This window comes from Microtus oregoni, unplaced genomic scaffold, assembly GCF_018167655.1.
Source record: "Microtus oregoni isolate MIOR12 unplaced genomic scaffold, Mior012 000005F_ref0000423, whole genome shotgun sequence".
Taxonomy (NCBI): Eukaryota; Metazoa; Chordata; class Mammalia; order Rodentia; family Cricetidae; genus Microtus; species Microtus oregoni.
The window spans coordinates 44,246,597-44,272,055 of NW_024543064.1; the positions used below are offsets into that span (position 1 = coordinate 44,246,597).

At 45.4% G+C, this 25,459-nt stretch overlaps 1 protein-coding gene across 5 annotated transcripts in view; it reads right to left on the reverse strand.

Moving 5' to 3' along the window:
* The window catches only part of Dab1 (DAB adaptor protein 1), a 1,107,419-nt gene that overhangs the window by 58,633 nt on the left and 1,023,327 nt on the right, over nt 1-25,459 (reverse strand). For all 5 annotated transcript variants that reach the window (XM_041652239.1, XM_041652236.1, XM_041652238.1 and 2 more), the window contains 4 exons: nt 2,781-2,912; nt 2,055-2,174; nt 1,539-1,577; nt 238-303 (listed from right to left, as the gene is read on the reverse strand). In XM_041652239.1, coding sequence (XP_041508173.1) covers nt 238-303; nt 1,539-1,577; nt 2,055-2,174; nt 2,781-2,912 — 357 coding nt within the window. The remainder of the gene's footprint in view (nt 1-237; nt 304-1,538; nt 1,578-2,054; nt 2,175-2,780; nt 2,913-25,459) is intronic.

The following is a 25,459-nucleotide window of genomic DNA, read 5'->3' on the forward strand; positions in this document are numbered from 1 at the left end:
TGTATGCTACTTAAAATACCCAATTATCCATTCCAGATTTAATTACTGTACACAACTGGCCATTAAAGATTTCAACATGGAGGCATGGAAACTGCCAGAAAATCGCTGGGAACCAGAAGTTAGTGTACTCAAGGGCATCATGTGAGCCTGGATGACCAAAAGATCCGGGCTTCTTGAGACTATCAGTACGCTAGCATTTGCTGGTAGGGGGCATAGGAAAAAGCAAGGATCTTATACCTGGTAAATGTTTTCTTCTGTTTCAGGATCACGGATTGGCTCATGTCCGGCCTCAAACACAATGTACTATTGCAGGAGCAGCCAGAGAGGAAAGGGCAGAAGGAACAAATTAAGAAAGAGGAAAAAAAGCATTTGGAATTCAGAATGCAAACCACAGCAAGTATTACAGAAGCAGGCACAAGAGGAAACATCCGAAATGATTTGGGTTACTGGGATAACATGGGCCTTGCTAAGGCTGCAGACCTTTGCTGGCTACGTGAGTACACTGGGCCACTGCAAGTCTTTGCAGAGAGGTAATGTATCATCCTCTGTGAGATTATTAATCAGGGGGTCGAAGCTCCTGCTATAAGCAAGTTCTTCCTCTGCATCCCTCAAAAGCAAGGGTGTGTTCACAGTGATGCAGTTCTGACTTGTGTCTACCATAGATCTGCGAGATGCTTTGACACCTATCTGCCTGTGTATCTAAGCAAGTATCAATTAATCATTTCACTCCTATCATAGCCATAGCAGCTGTTGGTGTGAAGGTATGCACATATATGCAGTGGCTGTGTAACACAGACACAAACCACACCTATGAATCCTGGTTGGAGATAAAAGCAGGAGGTTTGCTTTTATGTTAAAAAAGTGAGTATGCTTTTTGGTCCACTTTTTCCTCCTTAAAAATAAGCACAGGAGGGGGAAAAGCCACTTCTTCCTTTCCTTGTTTGCACGGATCTTGGATTTGACCCCAAGAGAGGTCATTACCCACCCTTGCGCTGTAGACCATGGAGAGAGTGCAGAGAAAGCCCTGGACAGAGATGTCTCGGGATTCTCTCTCCCACTTCATGACAGCTCCGTGCCATGAACAAAATAATCAGAGGGCTACCCGGCATCATCAGAGATCTTACATCCCTGCTAAAGCTCATAAGCCATTATTTAGGGCTGTGTTCAAATGCCGCTCAAATGTCATCCCTTAACCCTAATTCTTAGCTCCTAGAGTCCTCTTCATTATCCATCGTGTCTCAAGTCAGAACAGTCAAGAGACTCCTGAGAAACATTCACTTCTGTGAACAAACTTTTCCAGATCATGGAAGCATCGGAGGCAGGGACATAAAGAAGAAAGTGCATTTCCAGATCACCTGTTAGTGGTGCTGGCTAAACCTCTCTCCGTGTTGAAATTCTCTCTCTGCACAGGCTGGCAGCCCTGACCTTTGGAAATCACCTCAGTCCTTCTGCATTCAACAGATTCCTCAACTGTCAGTCAAAACAGCCTTACCATGGGCACAAGTTCATGCAAAACCCCGACGTGGTTCTGAAATTACCTGGTACACGGGATCTTCAACATCCTCTTCCAAAATTGTCTATCCCAGTGAGGGGAGGGAGGGTGAAAGCAAAGGACACAAAGGAAGAGATGTGAGATTATCTTCAGACAATACAGCACAGCGGAGAAGGCAGCATTGATTAGGATAGGCTAGGAGGCCATTAACGCAGAAATACACAAAGAAACCCTGAATCCTGCAGCTCCTTCTCCCTACCCACTCCCTGCTTTAACAACAGCAAAGCAAGCCAAGCTGCCATGGGCCTTTAGTCTTCCTCCTCTGAAATCTTCCCGTGGATTAAAGGTTCCCCTTTCTCTAACCCATCTCAAGTCTCAGAAAAGAAAAAAAAAAGAAGGGATCACTTCTAATGGCTTAGTTTGGTTGCCTGTAACCTGCACAGGAACCTTTCATCTCTGTTTATTTCTGCTCGGCAGCAGGAGACAGCCCGACTTGTCAGTTTCCCATCTGTTTATTGTGGGCCCTGTCTTCTGTAGCACGGGGAGGAACTCCTAGGCATACCTGGTACACAGCTTGCTCACACTGCTTATCCTTTTGTGCCTTTTTTTCCAACTCTTCTCTTTGCTTCAGTTCATAAATGAGTTGAAAGAGATCTCTCAAGTCCAGAATAACAGGTTCAGCCTGCAGTGAAAGGTGGGGAGACAGATTAATAAAGAACTACACCTACTAATTTTTGTTTGTGGCTCCAACCCGCAGCCCTTCCTTTTTCTATTAAACTGAAAGCATTCCGTTCTTAATTAATTCTACCTTGTTTATATTGGTTTAGCAAATTGCTTCTAGGCTAAAGTTCATTTCTTCAACTAATTATATTTGCAAATTCATAATAATCATAAGCATAAAAGGCATTTCTTTTTATTTATTAGTGATTCCGAATACAATAAAATTAGGGCAGGCCATATGCAAAACAGCTATTTGTTTTCTCTTTATTTTCCTTTTAAATGAGGCTATGAACACAAGAAAACTTATTTGTATACGTGTCTCTATCTAGCTTAATCAGAAAGGGAAAATAATTAGTCATTAGGACATACCCATTAGGATAAAAAAAACAAAACAAAAAATGAATGGGTATGACCATGATTCTTTGCTTCAAGGCTGTTTATCTGTCCTAAATAGGATTCTGCTGCCGGGTGGCATGTCATTTGCCCAGACTGGGTTTTGGAAAATCAAGTGTTAGCTCTGTCCTGCGCAGTTACAAGGAAAACACCCATCTTAGACAGGAATACTTACTGCCTGGGCTGTTTTGATGGCCACAAATCTGTGATTCCCTTCCTTCCCACAAACATATCCAAAAGCCCGGTGATCTGTGATGTCCTTCGCAATGTAGGAAATTTCATGAACAGCATGGTGATGCTGAAGGGCCTGGGGACACACAAAGGAAGAACATGTTTCAGGGAACACTCCCCTCGAGCTGTTGATGAATAAGAGAGATGTTTCTGCCATGTGTGAAAGGCCCAAGGGGCTTGGGGAAAGCTGTTTGGTACAGATGGAAGGAAAAAGAGCTACGCCTGCCCTTGAGAAAGGGGGGTCTCCCTTCATGGTCTCAGTGCTGTGACCAGAGATCTATCCGGACTGCTCATATGGGAGTGAGCATCTGCAAAGGTGGCTTCCCACCACCCGCCGATGCTTCCGAGTCTGACTCATCCCATGTGCTTCTTTCTGCTCACAACCTTCGCAGCATAGCTCAGTCTAATCTGTCTTGATAACGAACACACTTCCGTAACCAGGCATTTGCATGCAGTGGGAAAGACCGTCCCGTGAACAACTCCAGGGGGTGCTGTGAACTTCACAGTACTCTAGTTCTGTAGGGTTACTGAGTTTTCCCAGCAGCTGGTGAAAAGCTCTATTGAGGGATGAAAGACTTCCTCTATTCTTTTTCAAAGTCACCATTGTGGGTAGAGGAGGGGACACACACACACACATCCTTTTCATTGGTTGAATCCCTCTGTCTGCAACGTCTGGTCTCATTATCTTCTTGAAAAGCTCTTTTGATGACCACATGAGATGGCACCCTATGTGCTAAGCAGCTCCCAAACGGGGCTAGCCTTCCCTCTCACTGCAGGAATGTTCCCTTAAAACGCTTGATGGAGTCCTCACATGCAGATGGTCACAGGTTTGCTCTTCTAAGTTTGCCTGACTCCTGGCCTTTGTCACCACACTAGACTCTTTTCCTAACCTCTGCCATCTAACATCAGCTCCACCCACCTTGTTGAGCTGAAGCAATCTGGATGATGCTCCGTAATTTGAAATTGATCTTTCTGTTTTTGTTATCCAAACTGCCACAAAACGAAAGTTTCCCATCCTATTAGGCGATGGAGATCTTTGTGGTTATTTTCCTACTATAATCCCATATATCATCTTAAATAGTATTCCATAAAGGCTTGCAGAACCAAAAAGACGCTGGTGGTCAGTCCAGAAGCCTAGTGAAGAGCCTTTGTCCTACATCAAGAAGCCCGAGTTCTAGCCATTGTACTAATGCAAGCCACCCACCTACGTCTCTGCGCCCCAGTTTATCCCCCTAGAAAAACCAGACCAAAGGCTCCTAATTCAAAAGTCCTGGCTCTACAGGGATCAGCAAAGGCAATAAAAAGGCAAATTTCAAAAATCTAACAGGACTTCAAGTACTGTATTGAACAGATATGGGGAGGGTAGACACTCTTGTCTCATTCCTGACTTCAGTGGAAATGCTTTGAGATCCCCTCTCTTTAAAGTGGTGCTAGCGGTGGGCTTGCTGTTAAAAGACATAAGTTCACAATTATTCTCAATAAGTTTATATATTTCTGTATGTGCAACTGTTTATTTATAATTATATCTGCTTATTGCTGCTAGATTCCCTAGCTTACATTTGAACAAGTGGTCACGGTTCAAATAGCCCAGGAGGAAACATGAACGAGATTGGTGGTTGGTGGTGCACAAAATCTTTCCTGTTCCTGACGAAATACAGGAAGAAATACAGGCAGCACAGGCAGCACCGCTACAAAACCCTCCTCAACCATGAGGGGAGACATTCTCCAAGGCTCTCGTCTAGGTTTCCTGTACCTTAGAAGCCACTAGGATCGTTCACTGGGCCTCTGGTTCTTATGATGGCCATGACCTTAGTTCTAGAGATCACTGACCTTACAAAATGTCAATCCCTGGCCTCTTGTTGAACTAGGTTTCTGGCCATGAGAATCATCTGCTGTTCTAGAATGTTCTGCCTCACCTCCATGTGCCAAGATATAACCTACCCTTGCCTCTCTGATGACCCTCAGAGCTCGCCCTTCAGCCTCATCCATTCTAGTGGCCTGTTGCCGCACCCTGAGTAGCAGACTGGCGTCACTGCCTCACACCCTTAGTCCCTCAACTGGCAATATGACAACTTTGTACTCGGAGTGGATTTTGGCATGATTAAAGTTGGTGGAGGAAGGGTTTGTTAGCAAAACAATCGGAATCTGCTTGTTTTGTTTCATCAAAAGGACAGATTTAGCTAGCAGAGGAAAATTGCTCTGAGAGCGGTAGCTTTTTCATGGTGTTAATGATGTAAAATTGGTGAGATTTATATTCACGCAACACGGGGCATTGATTTATAAGCTTTTGTGAGCTACAATGGTATGTGGCAGGGGAAAATGGGAGACAAAGACACCCTTCTCTCCTTTGCCCGAAAGTATTTCTCTCCGTGCACCCTGTAGAGGATGCAATCCATGTCTCCTATTAAACCCAAGTTTGACGACACTGCCTTATTGATTGCCAAGCAGAATATTGCTCTAAAATTAAACAGCGATTAGAAGTCTTCCTGGTGGAATTAGATTTAGAGATGACTGTGCAATGGTAAAATATCACCTACCATGAAGACAGCAGATGGAGATGTTTTAATTTATCTACAAATCCTCATTAAGTATTTTAAAATCAAAACATTCTTAATGCTTGATGATACCTAATACTGCCTTGCAAACAGTTAGCTGTGTGAGTGTGCGCGCACAACGCACTTAAAGATATCTGTAACATGATCTTTTCTCGTAGTTAATTTATGACATGTTAAATGGCAATGTTCTCCAAGGTCTCACTCGCTGGAAAGCTAACTGTCAGCGAGGGGAAATGTCTCTACTTTCCCCAACCTTCCACTATGCAGACACAATATAGAAACGGGGAAATACACGCACGGGAGGATTTAGTTCATTCTACAGTTGTGCTATCATATTCATTTCAGCAACTCAGAGCACTGGACAGATGTTCATTCGCTGAACCTAGAAACTGACCTTGGTCTTCAAGTAGAGCTTTTACTACACACCACATCAAAGGCACTTGAAGTCACATGGAACCTTAAACGTTACATAGTTAAGCTGTGTGTCTTTTTTTTTTTTTTATGAAGAGACCAGAGATCCGAGACTGTACCGTCCTAGGCATTACTATATGTAGACTTGTCTTTCTTCCCTAGGGCTGCAAAGCACTGACAAGAACAGGGTTGTCTAGAAGCTAGGTCTCTTTTCTCTTTCCCTGGTTCTCTAGTTCAACAAGCAAAAGCTGAGACTCGTGAAGGGGAGGAGAAAACAAGTGAAACAAGGAACCAGAGAGGAGGAAGGAACGGAGGTTGTCTGTAATTCTGGCAAGTGTCTGAGGTCAGAGAGGGAAATAAACCATAGCACATAGAGGTGAATTACAGGGGCCACAGGGAAAACAGTCAAGGAAGCATGACCTGGAAGTTTACTTCTCGTTCCTAGGAATCATTTCCAGTTCACGCTGACTTCCCTTCATGTGGTATCTGCAGAGCCAACACCAAAATGAAGAGAGGCTACCATTGGTCATGACTGACAAGAATAGCTTCACCCACAGCGTGTGTTTCTGTGGAGAATTCTGGGCCATGGTAGATTGTTACAGAGGCTGCAGAGGTTGACCAGCTGAGATGATGCCACCTGAGTGGGAGGGTGAGGGCGGGAAGAAGGCACACGCTATTCAAGCCTCATCTGTACTTCTCGTTGAAAACAGTGCCTCAGAAAGACTTACTCTTACTATTAAAGTAGTTGTTGGTCTTGAAACCAGGGCTTTCAGGATCCCTTATTCTACAACCTCTTCCCTATACCACGGACCATCCAGGCACCAATACCCTCAGTTTAGTTTGATCCCATCTTCCACATGAATTTTAGGTGCCTTAGCCTACAAACAACCCAAGGAGTTCTTTCCTCCCTTTTGGAGTTTGGACCGTCCCTCCTCTGTACCACTGTTCGTGTGGTTTTCTCTGTGGATCATTCTTGCCTTCCTCTCCCCTGTGCTTTCCACGCAACCACACTATTTACAGAACTACTGCACCACGCCCGTGTTCAAAGTCTTGTTGCAGTATCTTGCTCATGAAGCAACCTTCCCTGACTCCTTCCTTTTTACGAATTCCCTCCCTATACCCCATAGCATCACATGTGCCCTTTCAAGTAAGATTCTTTGATTTGTCTTGCCCAAAATCTGTCTATTCATCCAGTTAGTCACAGCACATCCATATTGATCCATTTGCTATGATCTGGGTCTCGTGCTATGCGTCTAAACAAGTGATGACAACATCATCCTTTCTTCAAGAACCTCATGGTCTCGCAAAACAGGCATGTGACCAAACCTAAAATATATAGCACAGCAAGACTTACATAAACTGTGTGTTGTACAGGCTGGGAGCAGAACCAGGGAAGGAGCATGGGGAAGACTTGACAAAAGAGGCCATGGACTCAATCTAAGTCTGGAAGGATAAATGGGAAGTTCCCAGAAGAGTAGGGCAAAGGGTGTGTTATAGGAAGCACCTCGTTCCTAAGCACAGGTTCTCCTTGCCTCTCTGCTTTGGGAATGTTAAACCTGCAGGGAACAGTCCATGGTGGGTTCTCTTCCGTTCCCAAAGAGCTTTCCCTGGTGCAGTAATTGATACCCAAAGAGCACCAAAGGGGAGGAAGAGCGGGCCGAGTCACCTTGATGGGCACTGCTCAAGGTAGGTACTCAATCCACGCCCAGCAAATGGATGAATCGGGTTCATTCACAACATTCCACACAGGATTCATTCTGGGAACGGAGGGATTCTTAGCACCGTTAAATCTTTTTCTTCGCATTTCCATCAGCCATTTAACAATGTTTAAATGAGGTATCAAATTGTTTGGGGGGCTACTGTCTGACAGAATAAATTACAGAGAAGACTTAATTTGTACTATGGTTCAATACAGCCAATTAAATACAGTATGGATTAGAAAGTCATCTGCTCAAGTCTTTCCCATAAGCTATTTTTAAGGAATAAATTCTACCATTTAGCTTTCAAAGAATCATTGTGGGTATGTGCCCCCTCTCTTTCTCTCTTTCTCTTTCTCTCTCTCTCTCTCTCTCTCTCTCCCCTGAGGCAATACTGTTCATGGGAAAAATACCCACCAGGATTCAAGTATGCTAACAAAAAAACAAAATACAACAAAACCGCAGATAAGTAGATAGACACAGAATAAAAATAGATCCATGAACAACAACACGCTGCTTCACATGATAAGCAATTACAGTTGTTAGAACCTCACAAGACAAAGGGAGGCCTGGGCTCATTATAAAAGCCTTTCTCTTTTCTAACGTATTTTTGGATGCGTTCACCATGATGCAGTGCCAACAAGGCTGGGAGGCAACCTCCGCATCAGCCTCCTAGGCACCCCATCATCAAGTGCTAAATGGAGCAGGCCGGGGGGAACTGCTCCCTGGTTGGCACCCTGAAATCTTGCATCGGGTTTCTGTCAAGGACAATACCAAGCATACAGATTTGCCCGGTCTCTAGCTGGAGAGGTCATGTGACAAGCGGGAGAAGGAGAGTGCTCTCGAGCCAGGGAGGGCACAGTTCAGAGCACAGCTAGTCTAGTCTGCCATCTGCCAGGGGGCAGCATTGAAGCAAGCGTCACTCTGACTTACTTTCTCAGATGCCCCCCTCTCTGACTGTTGTAGACGACGAAGGACACGGAGCCTCAAATGTTTCTGGAAACGGCAAACTGAGCCATCTAAAATGCCCAATAGATGTGGCAGGCTCTCTCCCCTTCACAGTGGCGGGAAGGCTAACTATGGCACATAGAGTCGAGAGGCTGTGGAGACACACACACGTCGCTGCAAGCGTGTGGGCGCAGCACAGGGATAATGGCAGCATCTCTCTCTTGCTTTGAGGAGATTAATAAGTTAGGAGATAAAGTGCTTAGCGTGGTGCGGGGGACCTGGGGAGGAGGGCTGCTTTCTTGTTATCGGTGGAAATGCAACTTCTCTGGAGAGCTGGTTGACTGTGTTTCAGAGCCTTAAAAAATCATGCACAAAATGACCCTCTGATTCCCCTCATAGAGAATTAATTACCCAGAAATAATGCAACCTGCGGACAAAGACTTGGATATGAGATACTCCCCACAGTGCCGAAGAACAGTGAGAAATTAGAAAGATCCAAAGCTGTAGGTACTCACTGACTAGCTGGGGGAAAAAAATCATGTCTCTATATAGTGAAACAGTATGCAGTATGGCAAAAAACATCCATAGAAGTAAGATTTTTTTCCCTATGGAAAAACAAGAGCAGCATCCTGTTGAGTTTGAAAAAGCATATTCAAAATAGTATGTTCAGAATGCCCATGTTTCTGAAGAAAGACAAGGATGCTTATTTATCTTGTATGGGAACTTTGGAAGTCCACTGATTATCTAACTGACAATCTAAAGAAGGCTGTCTCTTGGTGGAATTACTACTGAACTTTAAGATATGACTTTTTATTTATACTAATTGTTGGTATAATACATATTTTATGTATGATAGAAAAATATAAAATGCTTTTGTTTTCTATCACAAACTTAATGCACATGCCATCTTCCTTCCATTCCATTGTGGCCTTTCAGGCTGACTCCTTCTCCCTTTTTATCATAACAAAATAAGTTATCCAGGGCACACAGCTATTGTATCACACATAGATTAGGAGAGTATCCCAGTCTCTCCTCACATACTAAGCAACACCACTCCCAACACACACACACACACACACACACACACACACACACACACACTTCTTTCCTGTGGGTCACATCACAGTGTGAAGGGACTGAGAAAAAAAATGTGGTGGATAGGAAGATAAGGTCTACGTGGCAGACACCAGATTGGCTCATCTCTCGGCCATGTAGGCCTTGTCTTCTTACAGTGGTGATTTTCCTCAAGACTTTCCAGTACTCGAAATACACCAAAGGCTTCCCACTGCCTTTGGGATAAAGACTGAATGCCCAGCAGGGCCTGCACACCCCGACCTGTGTGATCTGGGGTATCCCTGGGTTCTGTCACCATAGTCCCTCAATTAATGCCACATGGCTCTTTTTCTGGCACTTGAATTAATCAGAGACCCCTTCAAGCATTTTCCCCATGCTCCGTGTGCATAGAAAGCACCCCCGCTCAGCATCTTCCCCCACCCTGTTCAGAATGTAATACAGATACAGCTTCTCGAAAGTTCCTGGGACATTCCCAAAGTAGCCCAAGCCCTCTCAGCTGCTGTGCCTTTCACTGGGGTGGGTGGGCATGGAACCACACAGTTTGCCACCCTGTGGATGAGACTGTGTTAATCAGTATCTCTCCCCATGAGAGCCAGCTCCTGGAAGGTGACGATGTCCTGTCTCCTCCCTCTGTTGATCAAATACAGTGCCTGATATGGAGTCAGGAGTCAGTACATTTATACTTTAAAAAATATTCATAACATACAATTTGGCAGTTTAAGTATGCAAGTCTGTGGCATTTAGCATATTCACATTGTTCTGCAATCATCCACCTGCACAAAATTTTAATCTTCCCAAACTGACATTCTGTATCAATAAACAGCCTGTCGCCTTCTCCCATAGCTGCTGGCAACTGCAAGTCTTCGCTCTCCCTCTATGCATCGGTCTGTATCTATTTAAAAGGGGAACTTTGCAAAGAGTCAGTCAGCAAGATCTGGGGCCCAAGCCTGTCCTGGACCACTCTCTAGCCCCACAAACTCTTTATCTGTTGCCCTAAACCTTCATTTTCCTCGGCAGTTAAAATGAGGTGCTGAGACTCAGTACACACGCGTGTCCTTTTTAGCCCTCGGCATCCCTTTAATTCTTTTGTAGATTTCATAACCTGACAACAGCTCGAACAGTGTCTTCACAGCTCTCTAGTCGTATGGCATAAACGTACAGATCTGGAAAGACATGACAAAGACCCTGCTTAAAACAGGGAGATGAGTCAGTCAACTAGCAGAAAGCGTCCCAGACCTGTGATTTGGCCCTAAGATGCGTTTCACAGGCAAAGGAGAAACAGGTGTGCTTAATCACTTAGCAATCACTAAAGTGTCATGGAAGCTGATTGCTGTTCGAGAGAAGTAAAAACTCAGCCAGGGAAAACGGCCTGAGCAGTAGCTTCCTAACACTGGGGTTCACTCAAAATCCCAGGGCGCATGAGCAAGGGTGACCAGAGCATCATGGCAGTTGGTGGGCTGGTGTAGATGTCCTGGTGGCTCAGCTCTCACACTTGTAACATTCAGCAGGCACTGGAGCTGCAGGACAGGGCACATCAGGCATGCTATGCAATGGAGGTATTTTAATACTTCCATGGCTTTGTGACTTTGAGAAAGCCACCTTCTCACGTGGAGCCCCAGCTCCTCTGTCTGTACAACCAGATCATCTAATGTGTCCAGCATTTCTGGATGATGGAAGGTGCTTAGTTTTTTTTTTCCTCCCTCATAGGCAAATGAGTTAAAAATTCTCAATCCAATGTCTCTATATTATAGATCAGGTACATTGCTGCTATGCTGAAACCTAGAGCTCACAAACTCAATGAGGCTGCCATGGAGCTAACAGGGTAAGGCCTTGGAGGGACACAAGCGAAGAGAGTGGGAGATCAAGACACAGAAAAGAAGAGATCTGACCTTACATGGGATCTAAGAACCTGGATCCCAGCATTTCTGGGAATCTAACCCTCTAATTTTCAATTACAGATATCAGTAATTTCCTTTGGTCACTAAGACTTTGTGAAACTGGTTTATTCGAGTCACGTTTTCTAGCGTTTGAAACCCAGGGATTTCTGATACCAGCCACAATCATAATTCCTGTCACAAGAGGAAACAGACTTAGGACAAGTGGGACCAGGAAAACTCCAGTGTGTGCCTGGCTCAATGACAGCAGTGATTCAGATTGGAATTATAATTTTGGTGATAGCTTTGGTTATATATTAGAATAAAGCAACTACACAAATACATTGTCATTAGTGAGCAAGATGGTCCATGGGAGACAGTTGAGATAAGGATAATTGTAAAACCTAAAGAGAAATTCTATAGTGTTAAATTTGAAATGGAAACATCAATAGTGGGTTATGATTCAAAAAATAGGTTTCTAGCACTGTTTGCTGAATGGGGCCTGGAAGCAAAGAATCCCCCGCACTTCTGAGCCCTTGTGATGCCCCTATTATCTGTTTAGTTACTGATCCCTTAACCCATGTGGAAATAGAGAAACAAAAGGTTACGTTTGAGAGTTAGCCTTTCACGATTTTCTGTGAGGTTGAACGTTCGTGATAATAAGTTGGGAACAAACAGATTGCAGTATGCTCCCTCCCTCTTCCTCACTCTCTCTTGATGTCTTCATTATCAAGTGATAGAGAGGTCAGAGATGGAGGGGGTAACACATTTTAGGGCTCCTTCCCAAGAACAGGAAAGACTAGGGCACTGACCTGTGATATCACTTAAAGTAAGTTAAGAGAAAACACCTTTGTCCTGCTCACCTGAGCAACCGCTGCCCCTAAACACAAGGGGTGCGGGTTGGACTTTAAAGACACACTGTGCTGAGAAGTGCCCAGCATGGAAGCAGCCACTTTCCTGTGCTCTTGCCCCAGGTGTGATAGCAGGATATCTTCCATTTTGTAAGAGCATTCTGAAATGCTCAGGTTGAACGGGCATGGGAATAATTTACACTCTTGAATAGCTGGTGTGTGTATATACGAGAGAGAGAGAGAGAGAGAGAGAGAGAGAGAGAGAGAGAGAGAGAGAGAGACAGAGAGAGACAGACAGAGAGAGAGACAGAGAGAGACAGAGACAGAGACAGACACTTGGAAGTCCTCAGTATGTATAAGAATTCGGACTTCATATCTTCTTTTCCCAGGCTTTATATTTTTTTTATACAAATGATACTGTGCAGAGAATCCATACTACCTTCTAGGCATTGTGGTAGGTACTAGGTACTCTATATATACAACCCTCATTCATCTCACCCATGAAATAACTTCACAGACAGTCTCCCCTACTTTCATTGCTTGAACAACTGTGACCCATGGGAGGTAAGTAAATACCTGGTCTGCATCCCTCCTGCTGTGATAGACAATATGACCCAAAGCAGCTTGGGGAGGAAAGGGCTTAGTTCATCTTCATCTACACTTTACAGTCCATCACTAAGGGATACTGGCTTGCTTCTTCTGGCTAGCTCAGCTACCTTTCTTTTACAGCCCAGGTCCACTTGCCTAGAGATGAAACTACCCATAGTGGGCTGGGTCCCCTCCATCAATCATCCATTAAGAAGATTCCTATAGGACAGTCTGTCGGAGGCCGTTTCTCAGTTGAGGTTCCCTCTTCTCAGGCATGTCTAAGCATGTGTCAGGTTGACATAAATCAATCAGCAGAATGGGTTCTCTTGGGTCACAGGGCTGATAGAATATGGGTTGCTACCAGACATGGCTGCTTCCAAGACCGAGTTCTTTCTGTGCCCTCTAAATAGCTCCTAATGCTCTTCTATGGTCTCTATTTCTGTTTCTCTAAAACTCTTATTTTTATTTCTGCTTCTTTCTGCACGAGGAATCCTAATGGCCGATGAAGGCATTTAGTAATATAACTGATGATTTGAACATTTTAACTCACGGTATAAAAATTATTGTAGCAAGTAGGTAAATGAATGTGGGCGAATGAAACGAAACAGCATGTTTTGCCACAAGTCACTATGGGAATGGGGTCATTATATTTAATGGAAAATTGCTTTTTATGTTGTTACCAATTTGAAATTAACCTTTGCTGTGGTCACAAGAAAGCGTGGCATGCAGACAGAAACTTGCAAGAATGTGAACTGATTACAGTGGAGCCCTTGGAGGGAGGGCCAGAACTGAGAATCAGGGAGGCCAATTCCTTCATTTACAAAGTGGGGAGGTGATGTGGCGCGCTGATGATGTCAGAGCCAAAGGAGGACTCTTAAGACTCACAGCAGTGACCCACCAGGGTGCTGAGGCAAGGCGTGACGTCAGTCAGAAGCAAGCACATCAGAATCTGAAATGTAAGTCTGTCGTGAGCGGCTTTTGTCATAGAGGACAGACTGCCCAGCCTCTGAATGGAGCAGATAATTCGATCAGGCAAATTTTCCGTGTTCTGCCTTTACACAGCATGCCTAATAATCAGCAGTTGCCACCCAGCTCAACAATTCTGGAAATGACATGCTACTGTTGCCCTTTCTCCACAGTGCATACACTGACGTCCTGAGCCTCGGCATTTTGGGGTGTGGCCTAGTTTCAGAACACCTGTTATACATAGAGTAAGAGGAAGCCATATCGGAGACTCTAATGGAACACCAGGGATCTTCATCCAAGGGGGGGACTGGCGAAAGACACACAGATAGAGAACTCCACACAAAGTCACAGCAGAAATCATGGGGGTGTGGCCTCAACCCAACAGGTATCAAAGGAGGCAAGCAAGCCATGAGAACTGGGGCCCTTCACAGCACAGAAAGAATCATCCGGTAGGCACTGGCCATGAACTCGCAGACTCTGGCACAGGAGACAACCCTGTGGTTGTTTCCATTGCCCAGTGTGCCAGAACTTTGATGCACTGTCCTGAAATCATTGACATCTAGACAGTATTCTAGGGCTCTTTATTTAAGAAGGCTGCCAGGGCCGCAGCGGGTTAAAGCCAGGGCTCAGGGAACCAACACTGAAGAGATGCTTCAGTATCATGTCCAGCCTCTGTTAACATGGAGAGCCTCCGTGTTCCCCTCGGCAAGACAAGGAAGCAGGACTGGGACTCCAGCTGGGCTGGCTTGCAGTGCAGAATGGTGAGCCTGGTAACAGTCTTCCTGTTGCTGTCAGATCATGCTGCTGTCCTAGGAAGCTTGCAGTGTGGTGCAGTGGCGTGCAATTTACAGCCGTATCTGTCCAATTAGTTTCCATTTAGTGCTGTGCTGCAGTCCCCAAATACGCCGCAAAGCACCGAGGCGGTGGGCTGAGCTCACAGAGCACAAGGATCAATTGTTTCTCGTACACTAATTGGCCCCGTGATTTGTTAGGCTGTTGCCTTGGAAAATGAACTGTCAGTAAAAGAAATTAGCTCAAAACTGCCCCCTTCTTCTCTGGAAAGGCATTGGGGACAATCCCACTGCCATCTTCAAGGTACCATAGGATTTCAGAGGTAAAAATGGCTATCAATTCACACATTCTGACATTCCCTGCGTCCTTTTTCCTATTTGAGAAGAGAGGATTGTGACTCAGGGTGGTTAAACAACTTGCCTAATCAATTTTCAGTCAATAGTGAAGAAGAGGCTGGGGATGGAGGGCAGTGTGATGGCAGGTTCCATGTTCCTCTGCTCACAGCAGGTCAACTGCCTCTGTTCCATTGTCTATCTTGTCTTATCCCTCCCTCTCCTTCTTCCCACATCCTCACTTCTGTTCCTGACCCCACCTGACCCCAAGGCAGCAGTGCCCAAGTGAAGGTAGATAGAAGAGGACCTTCTGCAGCACTCACCACTATGGGATAAAAGAGACAGGAGAGGGAGGCTGGGGCCGACATATGGAGGCCCAGGGAGTGGCAGTTTTAGGACAAGACAATAAAGGACTGCCACTGTGGCCTCCAACTCTGTCCGCCCCACTCTGTCTCTATGCCCTTCCCTTCTAAGCCCCTTTCCAGAAGGCTTGACATCACATGCTCTTCTCAGGTTCTCTCATCAGCCTTCGAGACTAGGTCTCAATCTTGGTTCATAAAGACATGAATAAATATCAGTATAGTTTCCCTAGGGTCAAGGTCATCTTCCCAGGATGACCCTAGCCTATCTCCCTAAGAGGCGTGCCTGAAAACCTTCCAGGATGTCAAAAGATCGTTGTTCCAGCTATGACGTATGGAGAGGGCAAGTGTCTCCAGCCTCTTAGGGAGAGTCAGAGCAGCCATCATTGTGTGTAAACCCAGGTGGGTTACACAAGGATCAGCCCCACCTTGAGTCTTTTGCAATTTTTTATTCTCTTAACTGCCCCATTAATCCCATTAGTCCCCTGTGCACAGGCCTGGATGAAGCGTAGCTCTTTTCTCTGCCAGTCGTTTACAAGTTAAATCTGTGTAGCCGTTTAAACTAACACAGGACCGGGCTTTCCTTTGCCGCTATGTCTAGTCTTCATTATGTCTATCTGCAGCTTTAGGCTTTAAACTTAATTTATGAATTCCTTAACCTACTGTCACCCTCGACTCAGAAGCAGTGTGGCCAACAGTGCAGACTCTGGAGGCAGCTGTGCACCTCTGGGCTGGGCACCAACAGTGAAGTCTGCTTTCTCACCACATGGTCGGAATCACTGTCCCCACCTCGGAGCAGTTATGAGAACCACGTGAACTCATACTCAAGACACACTTAGCCAGTCACCCCAGAATACAGGCAGTGCATAATAAAGGTTACGTCATCTCAAAGTCATTTAAAGCAGATCCCAAGAGGCCATAACTTCTCTGCTTATGCAAATGATCGCCTTACCTCATGGCTATCTTTTTCTGTTGTTTGTTTTTGTTTTTCAAGACAAGGTTTTTCTGTGTAAGAGTCCTGACTATTCTGGAACTCCCTTTATAAACCAGGCTGGCATGGAACTCACAGAGCTCTGCCACGGCCTCCCAAGTGCACACCCCCTCGCCCAATCCTGGTGGCTATCTTTGTACCAGTAAGGTAATGATACTCATGGACTTGATGACTGTGTTGGCAATGTTTGCCCCTGTTTTCTTATCCATGTGGGTCCGGTTTGGTCCTAGTCTGTCCCATGACTGTCAGTTTGACATCCACAGCAGAACATGAGGCACCTGAAGCTTACTGTGAACAAAATGAAACTGAGCATTCTATCACACGAAGCACACGAATCTTTACGGCACAGCTAACACCCTGAGCTGGGCCACCGTGTGGGGATGAGGACAGAAGAAATCCGTGCAGCTCTGGGCTAGACCGAACAGAGGCAGAACTTGGCTTGATTGCTAGAACTCACTTTCCCTTTGTGTATCAGAAGGGGATGGGGGACAAAGTGAGAAGAGCTGTCGAGTTTTGAAATGAATAATAAGATGTCTTCGGAGTGAGGCATATAAAAGAGGAGTTAAAAATATTCCCAGAGCATCTGGGAGGCAGAAGGATTAGCAAGGCGCCTTTAATTGCTACAGAACAAAGACCCCCGCTGAAGAGGAGGCTCCCTCTCCTTGCACCTGTAAGCAGGTAAACACAAGGATGAAAATATGGCTGTTTATTCAGAACACCCTTATCCCACTTGAGGAAACCAATTCCCAGAGGGGAGCAGCTGGCAGTCTCCCATCACCTGGGTACAGCTGGAGTCTGGAAGGGACTGGGTGGGGAGGGTTGGAGAGGGGGGACAGGCAGCTAGGAAGACTATCCCACTATCCCACCTGCCTGATGCTCTTCTTCCAGATCAGATTTAATTCTCACCATGAGCCAATCGCTGCTTTCTTGGCAGGAAGATCTCTGAAGCTCTGGGAGGTGGATTTGCAGGTCCAAGTTCAGCTGGCTCAAAAGTTCCCAGTCCACTCCCCAGTCCCAAGTTCACCAGCATGAAATGAACTACTTCTTACCCATGTCCTTTGTTTATATATCCTAACTGGACTAGGTCTTCTAAGTTACTGATAAAGCATGCCAGTGTCCAGCTACCCACTTACCCATCCTGCCCTATTCTGACAGCATACAAGGCAAACGGCTCCCTGTATCCTTCAAGGCTCGTTGGCTACTAATAGTTAAAAGCGTTCCATATTTATATGGCAAAAATGATTATTGTGTCTTCAAGTTCTAATTTATTATCTCATTTTATGGTCTCATGTTAAAACAAGTACTTTAGAGAGGATAAGTAGTTGGCCCAAACTCACATGCAGGAAGCTGCAGACTGGAAAGCAGTGTGCTTAAGTTCTTCTGATTTCACAGGCCTTGACATTGTATACTTTTGGTAAGATGGTGAGAGTAAAGGCTAAAAATATGGGCACTGTATCCAGAATGCCTGGATCCTGGCTCCATCCTTTACCAGTTTTGTACATGCTCTATTGTTCTGTTTATACAGCTTTTTAACTGTGCACAGAGCTATACCTGCCCCTCGGGGCTATGTTATGAACGCTAATAGAATTAGTACCTAAGCTTAAGATAATTCCCGGGACCTAGAAATATGATATGTTGGACTTTTGCTTTTAATTTATTTCAGAATATTCTTTGGGTTTTTTTTTCCTCCCTACTGTGGGAAATCCTCCTTTGGTTGAGAGGAATCTTGCTGCTAGCCCTATAGTAATGGGGAATGGAGGAGTTTAGTTTAGAATCTGGGCGGTCTGACTCACTGAACTGAATTACTGAGACTCCTGCTTGCTTTCCTCTGCCTTTGGTCCATGATTACATACATCAAAGGATGGGCTGAGTCTCTCTGTCTCGACTCAACATGAGGAAATATACCTCGAATCCTACCCTTTAGGTATGTATCCATTTACCGTACAGATTCATGTTGGTTCAACATCACTCATTCCCCCAAAGACCCTGTAGCTGCAGTGCTGAAATTGGCATGGTCCCTGCACCTCCCATCTTCATGGGCTTGAGGGGACCCAGCATGATCAATACTCATGTGTTCTAAGGAGTCCCAGAGAAGCTATGGAGTTAGAAAAGGGCCCACATGAAATGTCTGTGATGGGACGATGTTAAGGGGAAGTTCCAAGTTCCTGCTTCAAATGGGAGAAACATTGGAAAACTGTTACAGTTTGCTTTCTCATCCTCAAAAAACAAACAAACAAACAAAAAAACAATTTAAAAATGAACAGGCATCCCCAGACACAAACTAAGACTGGTTGGGAGTGGCCGAGAAGGGCAGCTTCAGTCCTGCAGTTCATGGGAGGGAGGGCCGAGCAAGCCAAAGTCCTCAGGGGCTACTGGAAAGGGCCAAGTAAACTTGATCTTGCATAGTGACTCGTCCAGCATAGGGCCGAGTGTTGTTCCAAGCCAGAGTGGGTTCTGCATCCCGAGATGAACCACAAAGGCAACCTTGGGTCAGGTAGAACTTCTAGCAGGGGTGAGCTGCTCCTTGTTGCCTGTATCTCGGTCATCAAGGTACAACCTCGGCTGACTCTGGCTTCCTCTTAGAGCATAGAGAGACACTCAGAGCAAGCGAACTTTCTCCACCTTGAAATCTTCCACCCCACAAATCATGTGTATACAATTGGAACGGCCAATGACTCCAGCTCCAGGCTGATAGCTACAATTCACCCTAGTCTCCAAAGCCATCTCGTCATGACAACCTGCTTGTGGGAACCTGCACTGCTAGGCGTCAGAGCCTCCGCTTCACAGTCTAAAGAGCTGGAATGATAAATACGGCCCGTGTAGTGCCCACGCACAGTGAAAGTGATATTAGTACAGTTTGATTCTTCTCCCCGAAACTGGAAAGCGTTTGTGAAAATGTCACAATGAAACCCATTACTTTCTATGCTCACTAAAATTCATAATTAAGAAATCTAAATTTAAAAAGAAAGTGATGTTTTATGTAAAACCACATTACTAGACTCAGAATAAGTTTGTGATAAACTGTTGGGGTAAGCAAGTCACAGCCTGCAAATGAACGGTAGGACTACCATGTGGGTGCCTAGGGTCACCCATTTCAGGAAAGCCAAAATGGGCTATCAACCTACTCATCCAGATCCTGAATTCAACAAGCTGGCTGTGTGCCTGGAAGAGGGTCAGTGTGTCAGCTGCTAGGGAGTGCAGGAACTCAAGAACTGCGGTTGCAATGTACAAGCCTTTTCTCCTCCTCCTCCTCCTTCTTCTTCTTCTTTCTCTCTCTCTCTCTCTCTCTCACTCTCTCTCTCTCTCCCCCCCCCCCCTCTGCACTGTGCAGGTACATGTGTGTGGGAGCTAAGAGGTTGCTGTTCAGTCCTTCCTTAACCCCACTCTACCTTAGTTTTTGAGAATGGTCCTATCACTGAACCCAACACTCAGGAGTTCAGGCGGGCTACCTGGCCAACAAGCTCCAGAGATCCACCCGTCTCCTCTCCTCCTTTCCAATATAATGCTGGGATTATAGCTGTGCATAACCATGCTTGCTCATGTACATAAACAGTATAGTAATATAAAGAGTACTGGGAAACTGACTAGGTCCTCTTGTTTGTGGAGCAGGGACTTTACATCTCAGCCATTCTGATGTCAAAACACAAACTCCATATTTGGTTTATAGAACGTACAAGGAGAACTGGTTCCTAAAACCACCTTCTCCTCGCCCATCTGCAGAGCTCAGAGAGACTTGATGGTGGAACACGTTTTCCCTCTCATGAATTTTGTTCTTTGACAGCTTCATCCACATATATAGTATATTCTGACTATGCTCCTCCCCAACACCTTCTCTCACCTCCCTCACCATGCCTATCACCCCTCCCACATCCAGCTGTCCCATTCCCAGATTCATGGGGTTTTGGGGTTTGTTGTGTGACCCATTTAGTTTAACTAGGGCCACCTGTATGATGACTGGATTAGAATTCTGCTTGAGACCGGTGGCGTCAGGATTGAAGGCAATGACTCCCTCTCCTTGAATCTATTAGTAGCAAATAACTCAGCAGTGAGGGGTTCCTGAGGAAGAGGAGGCAACAAGGTTAACCAAACCAAAGTATGGGGGGGGTATGAAAATGCCATATAGAACTTCACTATCTTATAACAAAACTTAAAAAAAAAAACCCATACATGGTAGTGGTAAATAAATACAGGTGGCATTTCTCAGTCCCAACATTACTGCATCCAAAACTCCAACCTTCTCCTCCAACCTAAAGCTATTCTGTTTACTAACCCACAGCTTCTGGCACAGGCTTTCCCAGGCATGTTGTCAGAAGCTGTGGGTTAGTAAACAGAATAGATGCATTTCCTAGGGAGACGGCGTTTGGGTTGACGGCGGTTTGTGACTCCTAGAATTATCTTGAGTGGACATCAGGGAGTTTCTCCTGTGGTTGGTTATTGTCATGGCCTCTCCTTATAGGGTCACACTGCTGAGTGCTTGCTCCTGTCTCTCTTTCCCAGGATACAACAATATGGTAAAAGACAAATCTGGAAGCGGATCTAGGTAGTCAGAATGCAGCGGTCTACAGATTTGGATTCCAAGACTTAGCTGCTGGTGAAGGTCTCTTGCCAAAGCTGCTTCCCCATGGAAAAGCCAGCATCTTTTGTCTTCTATATTAGTTTGGTTTCTATTTCTGTTCTAAAGACACCTTGACCAAAAGCAACTTGGGAAGGAAAGGGTTCATCTGCTTACAGGTCAGTCCATCATCTAGGGGAAGCCAACAGAAAATCATCAGGCATCTGGATGGAGGAAATGAAGGAGAGACCCATGGAGGAATGCTGTTTATTGGCTTGCTCAGCCTGCTTTCGTACACCCAGGATCACCTGCCCAGGGGTGATACTTCCCAAAGGGGGCTGGGCCCTCCAACGTCAATCATTAATGGAGAAAATGGCCCTAGAGTTTTGCCTATACGACAATCTGATGGAAGCATCTTCTCAGTTGAGGTTCCCTCTTCTGAATTGATCCTAGCCCTAGCTTGTATCAAGTTTAAAGAAACATTAACCAATACATTCTGGCATTGAGCACATACAGCCTCCGTCTCGGTCTGTTCTTCTGAGTTATGTATGCTCTGCCGCCTCACTCACCTTGGCTCTTCTAACCAACCAGCAACTTCCCATTCAAAGCTCTTCTTGGCCACAGCTTTGCAGTCCTGACCTACAATGTCCCTATCTGCTGAAACTCAGCCTCTCCCTCAGGCTGAGCTGACCTGGTCGGCTCTGAGGAAACTCTAGTCTCACAATACACTTCCCCTGCATGTCCACCAAGACCAGATGCAGGGCAGAATTCCAGTGAGAGTAGATGTGTCCCCGGAAAGGCCGCGTGGCCTCTTCACAGTGATGGGACACTACCTCCACCCTCGCTACCATGGGGCAGGGCCTCATGCATTCCCAGAGATTCATGGCAGGTGTGCCCTTCTACTTCATCTGAAAGGTTTGTCTTCCTGGTTTGGTTATCATGACTGATGCCCAGTGAGGCTATGACTCTTCACCCTTTGTCTGAGGGGCGGAGGGAATAGTCCTGAGGCCCATTCTAGAATATTCTGAGAAGTCACATAGATGTCCCTAACCGTTCCCTATGCATCCTAGTTGTCTGGAATCAGATTCTTGGGTCTTAGTTGTTTCTTAGGGGTGAAGATTGTGATCACTTCTAAAGTGTCTGCCTTAATAGCGGATGCAGAGTAGAGACTCAACATGTTTTATTACCCCACATAGCGGGGCATTCGATGGCGGGTGGGAATCAGCAGGTATAAAAGCACAGAGGTGGAGTGGGGGGAGGAATTCTGGTGCCTGGTGGAGGTAGGCAGCAATAAGAAGGGGAAGCACTCTTTAGACACAAATGAGAGAGAGCTGCAAATGCCAAGTGGAGGCTCTACAACTTGACATGCTGCGGACAATAAGCTACCTGTAATTTGTCATATCAGTAAGAGCTAAACCCCCAGAAAAACATATTGCTTCCACAGGGAAAAATAACGCTCCTCACAAAATAAATCCACCGATGATGGCCGTAAGGAAGATGAAGCCGAGAGTGAGAGCGGTCCCCCATGACAGCTGACAGTGGATGACGTTCCCTGAATGCTTTCTTCTTCCCAGTCACCGTGCTCGCGAGATGTAGGCATTATGTCACCAGAGCCTAACAAGCCAGCAGGACTCGTTACTCACACCAGCAGGTGACTGCAAAGATGTGGAAGTCATGAGGCTGATCTTGCTATACGATCAGCCAGCGGGAATTAAGGGCCCTGGGACCTCCACCAGGCCTTTCGGACTCCGGGGCTCAGAGTTCTTGCAGATGCAGAAAGTCCGTCAATTTTCTATCGACAACCTCTTTGCTTAAAAGCTTATTCGTTCATCTTTCTTGCCTGTTCTCAGAACGCTGCTCTCAGAAATGCCTAAAATAAAAACACTCAAGTCCAATAATAGATACCTCTTCTGGAAGAGATATATTTAAACTCCTTGCTGCAAGCAAGAGTACGTGAAGAAAAATTAAATCCAGCAATAGAAAAGTTGAGTATCCTGGCAGCATTTGACATAAAAATGAAGCCTGTCTGTTTCTGCCCCACATCCTCCCATACAGAAAGCCTCCCTTCAGACCAGGTCTCCACACCAGAGCCCACGGAAGCTGAAAAACTGGCTTTCACAGGTTGCCTCTTATGGGTCCCTTTTCTATCTCCAAAATCGAGGTCCCTCCCCTCGGTAAATACCTAGCATGTGACCTCTTTAGTGACTTCATAATTTTCAGGAGTCTCTGAAATGCATTTGGTTGTCTTTATTTATTGTCTGCTTGTCTTGCTCAGCTACTCTATCTACAGCACCTGGTCCATGTTAGCTGATCACTGTCTGTTTGTTCAATAAAACGTACCATTCATCTACTAAGGAACCCAAAGTTGCATCAGTGTCTCTCTCTCTGGTCCTCATTCCACTCCTCTCACTCTCCTATTGCAGTGTGGTGTCATTTTGTCTGGATATGTCCAGCTAGGTCTGGGTCCCATGAAGACATGGGGAGTGGAGTCGTTTTACAACAAAATTTGGCGGCTGTCTGGCTTTGAGCAGGTGCTAGAAAAGATGTCGGCCATAGGTAGATGAATAAAGACAAAGAATAATTAAACAATTCCTTTCCACTATGGAAATCAAGTGCAAACACACTGCTAATGGCCTGTACCCTTAAGACGTATGGCTTTATTTATTTATTTATTTATTTTGGTTTTTCGAGACAGGGTTTCTCTGTGGTTTTGGAGCCTGTCCTGGAACTAGCTCTTGTAGACCAGGCTGGTCTCGAACTCACAGAGATCCGCCTGCCTCTGCCTCCCAAGTGCTGGGATTAAAGGCATGCGCCACCACCGCCCGGCAAGACGTATGGCTTTATATATCCCGATAGGTAAAGTTGACTATTAACTGGCAGTGGCTGTTACATCTTTCATTTAAGCTACCCACAAGCCTGAGTTGGCACAGACTCTCAATCAGTGGCATACAACAATCCCAGGGTGAGAATCACTGGCTACTTTCCAACCCCAAGAGCCATGCAGTTGACTGGCCAGCAGGAGAAGAGGCTGGGTCTGTGGCTTGTATGCTTTGATCAGCACCACTGAAGTGCAGTCATATACGGCCATGTGACTCGTAGATGCAAGGGCTAGAAACACAGGAGAGTTGTAGCTATAAGGTCAAAAGCAATGTCTCTCATACACTTGGAGACCAGGGAAACCTGAGGGCTGGGCGGCCCCTAGTACCTCTGTGCAGTTCAGGTGATCGAAATATCACTCAGTCTACCTTATGTATTAGGTCATCATCATCTACTTAAAATTTATTTATCTAGAACACAGCTGACCAGCAATAGCTGTGTGTATGTGTGTGTGTGTGCGCACACGTGTGTGTGTGTGTTTTGGGCTCGTAGATGTGATGCCATGGAGTTTCTATAGCTGTAACCTAAGATGGAAAGAAAATTCACCTTTCGTTTACTATTCATACCATTTTTAAAGGTAAGCACAGCTTTTTTTCTCTTTGAAATGAACTTATGTACTGACTACTCACTGCCAACACTGACCACTCACCACACAATAGTGTTATCTTAATTCGACCAAAACAGAAACTGAGACCGACTCAAAGGGATTATTATTATTATTATTATTGTCTAAGATCACAATTCACAGTAGTTTAACTTGAACTTAAACTCAGGACTTTGTGAAAAGATTTCACAGATTGCCCTCCCAAGCCCAATATCCACTATTCATGCTAGAACTTATTGTTGTATCTGTAGAACAAAGAATGTGAGCCATGGGACTGATTCCTACTGTCCTTGGGTCGCCAACATCTTGTGAGAACATCTTTTTGTTGTTGTTTAAAGATCTATTTATTTGTAGATTGTTCTGCCTGCATGTGTGCCTGCAGGCCAGAAGAGGGCACAGATCTCATTACAGATGGTTGTGAGCCACCATGTGGTTGCTGGGAATTGAACTCAGGACCTCTGGAAGATGAGTCAGTGCTCTTAACCTGTGAGAACATCTTATAAGTGTCATCTCTTCAACCTGTGAGAACATCTTATAAGTGTAGTAATAAGGGCGGCGGGGCTGCGCCCCCAACACCCCAGCCGCCTGCTCGGCTAGCTTATGCCCGAAATAACAACACACAAACTGTATTCATTTAAACACTGCTTGGCCCATTCTCTTCTAGGCTAATTCTCACATATTAATTTAGCCCATTTCTAATCATCTGTGTGTAGCACCCCAAGGTGCGCTTACCGGGAAGATTCTAGCCTATGTCCATCCTGGGTCGGAGCTTCATCCCGGGAGCAGGGCATGGCGTCTCTCTCAGGCAACTGCTCCTGAAAGGAGAGCTGTCGAGACTGAGCTCACTTCCTCTTCCTCCCAGCGTCCTGTTCTGTTTACTCCACCCACCTATCTTCTAAACAATAAAATGGGCCAAGGCAGTTCCTTTTTTAGCCAATGACCTTCCTCCATCATATAAGTTAATGGTGTGTGTGTGTGTGTGTGTGTGTGTGTGGTGTGATGTGTGAATGTGTGCATGGTGTGTGTGGTTTATATATGTGTATATTGTGTGTATGTATGTGCACAGTGTGTCTTGTGTATAACAATCTGTATTATTATTATTATTAAATCTTCTCTTGTTTATCCTGAATAAATCATGGCTTATGCTTGGGT